This window comes from Salvelinus sp. IW2-2015, unplaced genomic scaffold, assembly GCF_002910315.2.
Source record: "Salvelinus sp. IW2-2015 unplaced genomic scaffold, ASM291031v2 Un_scaffold1405, whole genome shotgun sequence".
Lineage (NCBI taxonomy): Eukaryota > Metazoa > Chordata > Actinopteri > Salmoniformes > Salmonidae > Salvelinus > Salvelinus sp. IW2-2015.
This window is the reverse complement of record NW_019942888.1, coordinates 37,719-45,762: the sequence shown is the minus strand read 5'-3', so window position 1 is coordinate 45,762 and position 8,044 is coordinate 37,719. Positions and strand designations below refer to the sequence as shown.

Sequence of the window (8,044 nt, the reverse complement as noted above, 5' to 3'; positions counted from 1 at the left end):
ATGTGAGTAGATGTCTGTACTGGAACAATCTTTCACAGAAGCCAATATGAGAACATTAAAAAGGTATACAAAGTACAAAGTACTAAAGACAGACAGTGTTTTGTATAAAAGTACATCAGTGTGTTGCTGCTTTGAAAGAATAATTCAAGTGGTGCATGCGTGTTTCATTTTGTAGCAAAAAAATGCCAATTTGAAAAAGGATTGTTAGGTTTTGATTGCAGAGTATTTCATTTTGACATAGAAGTGAGATGTTTATGTTCCAAGTGTTGTGTCTTATTTGGCTCGTGTGTGTAGAGTTTTGACACGAGACAAATTCCGCAACATGTGTGATAAGCAATTGCAAAAAAAACTGTAATAAAGAMATTTTTTCATCATCATTTGCACAACACTCGAGAAACCCAGCCTAGACTCCAAAGAGAAAGCAAAAGCACAGTTATCAGTAAAAAAAAAAAATCAGAGAGGAACTCTGCTCACCCGCAGAGTCTCAGCTTGCCAAAGTGGATGACCTCCCGCCTCCAGCCCTGGGTGGTTCCTGGGTAGTAGACACTGGCTGGGTGCAGCTCTGTGGAGCACAGGGAAGAGGGCTGGGGGCCTCCTGAACACAAGGGCACCAGGAGGTGCCAGGTGGACCCAAAGTCCCTGGAGAATTCCAGTCGTACCGGGTTAGAGGCTGAGCTGTCTGCTGTGCAGCCCACGTTGATCTGCAATGGAACAGGTACAATTCTTATCCTGTTGCTATCACAATTATTATCATAATACATTTTGGTCAGTCAGTCGTCTGAGGACACAACACAGGAAAACAATGATGATATTAATTTAAAACATCTTTATCCCAAAACCAAACAAAATCTACCAGTTCTATACCCACTGCCTTGAGGGAGCTTCAGCAAGACCACTGTAGATATTCAATAAACATTTTCAACAAATATAAAATTATTCTGGACCGCTGAAACAAGCAAACCATTTTTCTACATTTTCAAGTTCATATGATTATAATACGATTCATTATTTCTATAACATAATTATGATCATTAACCAGCCTACATCACAGAGGAGAGTAATTATACTTACTGATTATTAATATAAATCAAGCATATAAATTAGCCATTATCATTTCAAAAACCATTTGCTTTGCCCTCCACTTTTACAGTATATTAGGATTAATTTCCCCTATGAGTTCCTCTTTCAGCATTCATTATTCTCAACTCTTCTACCCCAGGCCTTCTCTCTCCTCTCAGTCTCTCTGTTATCTCTCTATGTTATCTCTCTCTGTTCATACCATACTCATTCCTCTCCTCTTTCCTCATTCCTCTCCTCTTTCCTCATTCCTCTCCTCCTTTCCTTCACTCCTTTCCTTTCCCACTTTGTTTTCCCAACCAGTCAGTCTGTTCTCCCTCTTCTGTTCATACCTCAAACTGCAGGGGGAAGGAACGGGCGGGACTCTGCTGTTCCTAGCTTCGGGGGAACGACGGGGCAGGGACTCTGCTGTCCTAGCTTCAGGGGGGAAGACGGGGGCAGGGACTCTGCTGTCGTGTATCAGGGGGAAGACGGGGCAGGGACTCTGCTGTCCTAGCTTCAGGGGGGAAGACGGGGCCAGGGATCTGCTGTCCTAGTTACAGGGGGGAGAGACGGGGCAGGGACTCTGCTGTCCTAGCTTCAGGGGGGAAGACGGGGCAGGGACTCTGCTGTCTAGCTTCAGGGGGGAAGACGGGCAGGGACTCTGCTGTCTAGTATCAGGGGGAAGACGGGGCAGGGACTTCTGCTGTCCTAGCTTCAGGGGGAACGAGGGGCAGGGACTCTGCTGTCCTAGTATCAGGGGGGAAGCGGGCAGGGACTCTGCTGTCCTAGCTTCAGGGGGAAGACGGGGCAGGGACTTCTGCTGTCCTAAGTATCACGGGGGAAGACGGGCAGGGACTCTGCTGTCCTAGTACCAGGGGGAGACGGGGCAGGGACTCTGCTGTCCTAAGTATCAGGGGGAAGACGGGGCAGGGACTCTGCCTGTCCAGCTTCAGGGGGAAGACGGGGCAGGGACTCTGCTGTCCTAGCTTCAGGGGGAAGAGGGCAGGGACTTGCCTGTCCTAGCTTCAGGGGGAAGACGGGGCAGGGTCTGCTGTTTGCTTCAGGGGGAAGACGGGCAGGGATCTGCTGTCCTGCTTCAGGGGGGAAGACGGGGCAGGGGTCTGCTGTCCTAGCTTCAGGGGGGAAGACGGGGCAGGGACTCTGCTGTCCTAGTATCAGGGGGGAGACGGGGCAGGACTCTGCTGTCCTAGTATCAGGGGAAGACGGGGCAGGGACTCTGCTGTCCTAGCTTCAAGGGGAAAGACGGGGCAGGGACCTTGCTGTCGCCTAGCTTAGGGGGGAAGACGGGGCAGGGACTCTGCTGTCCTAGTATCAAGGGGGAAGACGGGGCAGGGACTCTGCTGTCCTAGCTTCAGGGGGAAGACGGGGCAGGGCTCTGCTGTCCTATATCAGGGGGAAGACGGGGCAGGGACTCTGCTGTCCTAGCTTCAGGGGGAAGAGGGGCAGGGACTCTGCTGTCCTAGCTTCAGGGGGGAAGACGGGGCAGGGACCCTGCTGTCCGTAGCTTCAGGGGGAAGACGGGGCAGGGACTCTGCTGTCCTAGCTTCAGGGGGAAGAGGGGCAGGACTCTGCTGTCCTAGTATCAGGGGGAAGAACGGGGCAGGGACTCTGCTGTCCTAGTATCAGGGGGAAGACGGGGCAGGGACTCTGCTGTCTAGCTTCAGGGGGGAAGACGGGCAGGGACTCTGCTGTCCTAGTATCAGGGGGAAGACGGGGCAGGGACTTGCTGTCAGTACCAGGGGGAAAGACGGGGCAGGGACTCTGCTGTCCTAGCTTCAGGGGGGAAGACGGGCAGGACTCTGCTGTCCTAGTATCAGGGGGAAACGGGGCAGGGACTCTGCTGTCCTAGTACCAGGGGGGAAGACGGGGTCAGGGACTCTGCTGTCCTATACCAGGGGGAAGACGGGGCAGGGACTCTGCTGTCCTAGTACCAGAGGGGGATAGAACGGGGCAGGGACTCTGCTGTCCTAGTTTTTAAGGGGGAAGCTGGTTTCACCAATGGCGTGTTGGGACAGAGGAGCGCTTTGACATACATACACAGCATTTTCCCTAGCAGACTCAGTAGTTTCTCATTGATTATAATAATCTTAATTTCTCTTTCTGTTTTCCTGGATTTTGTAGGAGGGTCTAACGTATGTTGGTGTCTAGGGATCTGGACTGTACCAGCACTCTCTAACATCCAGTTCTCCGTTCAAGTTCATCACTAAGGGTAGGTCCATTTCACACACATTCTGGCTCTATCCTTGTAGTTATCATACCATGTATGTTGCAAAACTACTTTGAAACATGCTGTACAGCCGGTTTGAAGTAGTGTATGTTACTTTTTGTGTGGTGTGTTTTTTGTAGATATGCTGTACAGCACATGTTTGAAGTAGTGTATGTTATTTTTGTGTGTTTTTTGTAGACATGTTGACGCCATGTTTACTCTGTTGGTTTCTGTTTTCCCAGGGTGTCCCGGAGCGGTCCCACTCGGTGCTGCTGCAGTCTCAGTGAGGAGGAATCAGCTGGCTGCTGTTAGATGAGTTCTAACTTCCCCACCTTTACTGACACGCTGTTCCACACCTCCCTTGCCTTGCCAGGGCCCAGACACGCTACCCGCTTCAGGCTCTGGCAACCCTACACAGTGGTGAGTAGAGTCACAGGGACACACACACACGCACAACACACACACACACACACACACACAACACACACACACACACACACACACAACACACACACACAACACACACACAACACATACACAGAAAGACACACACACACACAGAGAGGACTCACACACAGAGGGACACACACACACACACAGGGCACACACACACATAACACACACACACATACATACTAACCAGAAAGACACACACACACACAAAAGAGTAACTCACACCCAGAGGGACACACACACACACACACAGGGCACCACGCAACAGCACACACACACACACCACACACCACACACACACACACCACACACACACCACACACACACACACACCACACATAACACAAAGCACACCACACACAGAGGGGACTCACACACAGAGGGAAACACACAACACACACAGATACACCACACAGACACACAGAGGGACTTCACACCACAGAGGAAACACACACACACACACAGATACCACACACAGATGCACACAGAGGACACACACAACACGAGGGACAACACACACACACAGATAGACACATAACACATAGAGAGACACACACACAGTACATACACAAAGATGCACACACGCAAGTGTGTACACACACACATATCGGTAGACCTTTACACAACATCCTTGGTAATGCAGGTAGACCTTTAACACACATACTTGGTAATGCAGTAGACCCTTTAACACACATCCTTGGTAATGCAGTAGACCACTTAACACACATCCTTGGTATGCAGTAGACCTTTAACACACATACTTGGTAATGCAGTAGACCCCTTTAAAACACACATCTCTTGGTAATGCAGTAGACCTTTAACACACATACTTGGTATGCAGTATAACCCTTTAACACACATCCTTGGTAATGCCATTGGTAATGCAGTAGACCCTTAAACACATACTTGTAATGCATAGACCCTTAACACACATACTTGGTAATGCAGTAGACCCTTTAACCACACATACGTTGGTAATGCAGTAGACCCTTTAACACACATACTTGGTATGCAGTAGACCCTTTAACACAAATACTTGGTAATGCAGTAGACCCTTTAACACACATCCTTGGTAATGCAGTAGACCCTTTAACACACATCATTGGTATGCAGTAGACCTTTAAAACACCTTGGTAATGCAGTAGACCCTTTAACACACATCTTGGTAATGCAGTAGACCCTTTACACAACATCCTTGGTAATGCAGTAGACCCTTTAACACACATCCTTGTAATGCAGTAGACCTACTTTAACACACATCTTGGTAATGCAGTAGACCCTTTAACCACACATCCTTGGTAAGCAGTAACCCTTAACACACATACTTGTCAGTAGACCCTTCAACCACATCCTGGTAATGCAGTAACCCTTTAACACACATCCTTGGTAAATGCAGTAGACCCTTTAACACACATACTTGGTAATGCAGTAGACCCTTTAACACACATCTTGGTAATGCAGTAGACCCTTAACACACATCCTTGTATGCAGTAGACCCTTTAACACACATACTTGGTAATCAGTCAGCCTTTAACACACAATCCTTGGTAATGCAGTAGACCCTTTAACACACATCTGGTAATGCAGTAGACCCTTTAACACACATCTTGGTAATGCAGTAGACCCTTTAACACACTACTTGGGTAATGCAGTAGACCCTTTAACACACATACTTGGTAATGCAGTAGACCCTTTAACACACATACTTTGGTAATGCAGTAGACCCTTTAACACACATCCTTGGTAATGCAGTAGACCCTTTAAACACACATACTTGGTTAAAATGCAGTAGACCCTTTAACACACATACTTGGTAATGCAGTAGACCTTTAACACACATCCTTGGTAATGCAGTAGACCCTTTAACACACATACTTGGTAATGCAGTAGACCCTTTAACACACATACTGGTAATGCAGTAACCCTTTAACACACATCTGTTAATGCAGTAGACCCTTAACACACATACTTGGTAATGCAGTAGACCCTTTAACACACATACTGGTAATGCAGTAGACCTTTAACACAATCCTCAAAATCGACATCCACTGGGTACAGAATCAGTCTAGTTTTGATTTACTATTTGGTTGAATTGTCACGCTGTCAAATAAAATTTAAAAACAATTTTATTTGTCACATGCGCCGATACAACAGGTGTAGACGTCACCGTGAAATTTTTACTCTTTAAAGCCCTTTAAAACCAACAGTGCGGAGTTAAAAAGTAAGAAAAAGTAAGTTAAAATAGCAACACACAAGATAACAGAAGGGGCTGTTTACAGGGAGTACTGGTCATTTAGGTTAAAAGTTGTGTGAAAACAATACAACATTTCCCTTAACGTCGATGACTTTTGCAAATCCAAATCAGTTTTCAGTTGATTGAACGTCGTCGCATTGAATTTCTTGGTTGAAATGTCACGGAAACAACCAGTTTTTGCCAGTGGGACATTGGTGGGGACACACTGTATGTCTGACTGGCTATATATGTCTCCTGTAGGTAAGAAGAGGAGTGTGGTGGGATTGAGACCTGATCATCGATGGCAGCTCCTCAACAACCCTCCTGTAGTCTCAGAAACTTTGAGGGCGGCCCCAAAACTACAACTGGCTCTTTTACCCAGGAGGCAACACTGGACTCTACTGCCCCTACCAGAAGAGGGGCCTGTGAGTAGTACTACCTGCCTCTTGTACACTGTGAAGACCTTCTACTGTACCTCCAGTCCTTGTCTCTGTGTGTTGGGTCAAGTCCACTTCAAATCAGTCAATTCAGGAAGTAACTAACATTGTAGTTTAGGGTTTCCTTAAGAGTCTATTGATGCACCTGTGCGTCAATCTAAGTCACATAATAAAACAAATCCCCATCAAAATCTGTCTGTTCAAACTCAAATCCACCGCATCACCCTATGTCGGCCTTCTACATCCTATATCGGCCTTCCACATCCTATGTTGGCCTTCCACACCCTATGTCGGCCTTCCACACCCTATGTCGGCCTTCCACACCCTATGTCGGCCTTCCACACCCTATGTCGGCCTTCCACACCCTATGTCGGCCTTCACATCCTATGTCGGCCTTCCTCACCCTATGTCGGCCTTCCACACCCTATGTCGCCCTTCCACACCCTATGTCGGCCTTCCACACCCTATGTCGGCCTTCCACACCCTATGTCGGCCTTCCACATCCTATGTCGGCCTTCACATCCTATGTCGGCCTCACATCCTATGTCGGCCTTCCACACCTATGTCGGCCTTCCACACTATGTCGGCCTTCCACCCCCATGTCGGCCTTCCACACCTTCCTCACCCTATGTCGGCCTCCACATCCTATGTCGGCCTTTCACACCCTATGTCGGCCTTCCACATCCTATGTCGGCCTTCCACATCCTATGTCGCTATTGTCGGCCTCACTTGTCGCCTTCACACCTAGTCGGCCTTTCACACCTATGTCGCCCTTCCACACCCTATGTGGCCTTCCACACCTATGTCGGCCTTCCACACCCTATGTCGGCCTTCCACACCTATTCGCCTTCCACACCCTATGTCGGCCTTCTACATCCTATATCGGCCTTCCACATCCTATATCGGCCTTCGACACCTGATTCCTTATTATTTATTATTTGTTTTTCTGTTTTGCCATTTATGAATGTGTCATTCAATGTGTTTCGATGGGCTATAGTTGTAAAAGCCTAAATCTAAATCTATCTATTTATCAAATTTTTTGTAAAAAAAATGTACTGTAATATATATATTATATATATTACCTACAGGGGTCCTAATATTTAAAGTAAAATAGCTAAATGATTCATGGTACGACCATCTTAAAGAAATATCCATATGTTATCTCAGTAGAACCTCCTCCCCGTAAAGGCTTAGACTTTTAGAGGTTAACGGAAAATAATAATCCAATTCAAATTGGATTTGGAATGTCAGTATACTTCCTGAATCGCTGAATTGAGTTGGACTTGAGCCCAACCCTGCTGACAAAGGATTGTTGACAACGGACTGTGTCTGTGTGTACAGGGAAAAGGATGAGTCTGCCATGGTGTCTTATCCAGTGAGCTGGGAGAACATTCTATAACCACCAGAGACATCGACGTCAACGAGAACACCATTATCCAGTTTGAGGTATGAACACACACACACACACACACACACACACACACACACACACACACACACACACACACACACACACACACACACACACACACACACACACCACACACACACACACACACACACACACACACACACACACACACACACACACACACACACACACACATACACACGTCCTACGAGAACACAATCATC

The 8,044-nt window shown here is 47.3% G+C and overlaps 1 protein-coding gene across 1 annotated transcript in view; it reads right to left on the bottom strand.

The window, feature by feature from the left end:
• The window catches only part of reln (reelin), a 67,472-nt gene that overhangs the window by 32,854 nt on the left and 26,574 nt on the right, over positions 1–8,044 (bottom strand). The window contains 3 exon segments of the mRNA XM_070439092.1: positions 475–738; positions 1,410–1,609; positions 2,074–2,266. Of these exon segments, the coding sequence (XP_070295193.1) occupies positions 475–738; positions 1,410–1,609; positions 2,074–2,266 (657 nt within the window).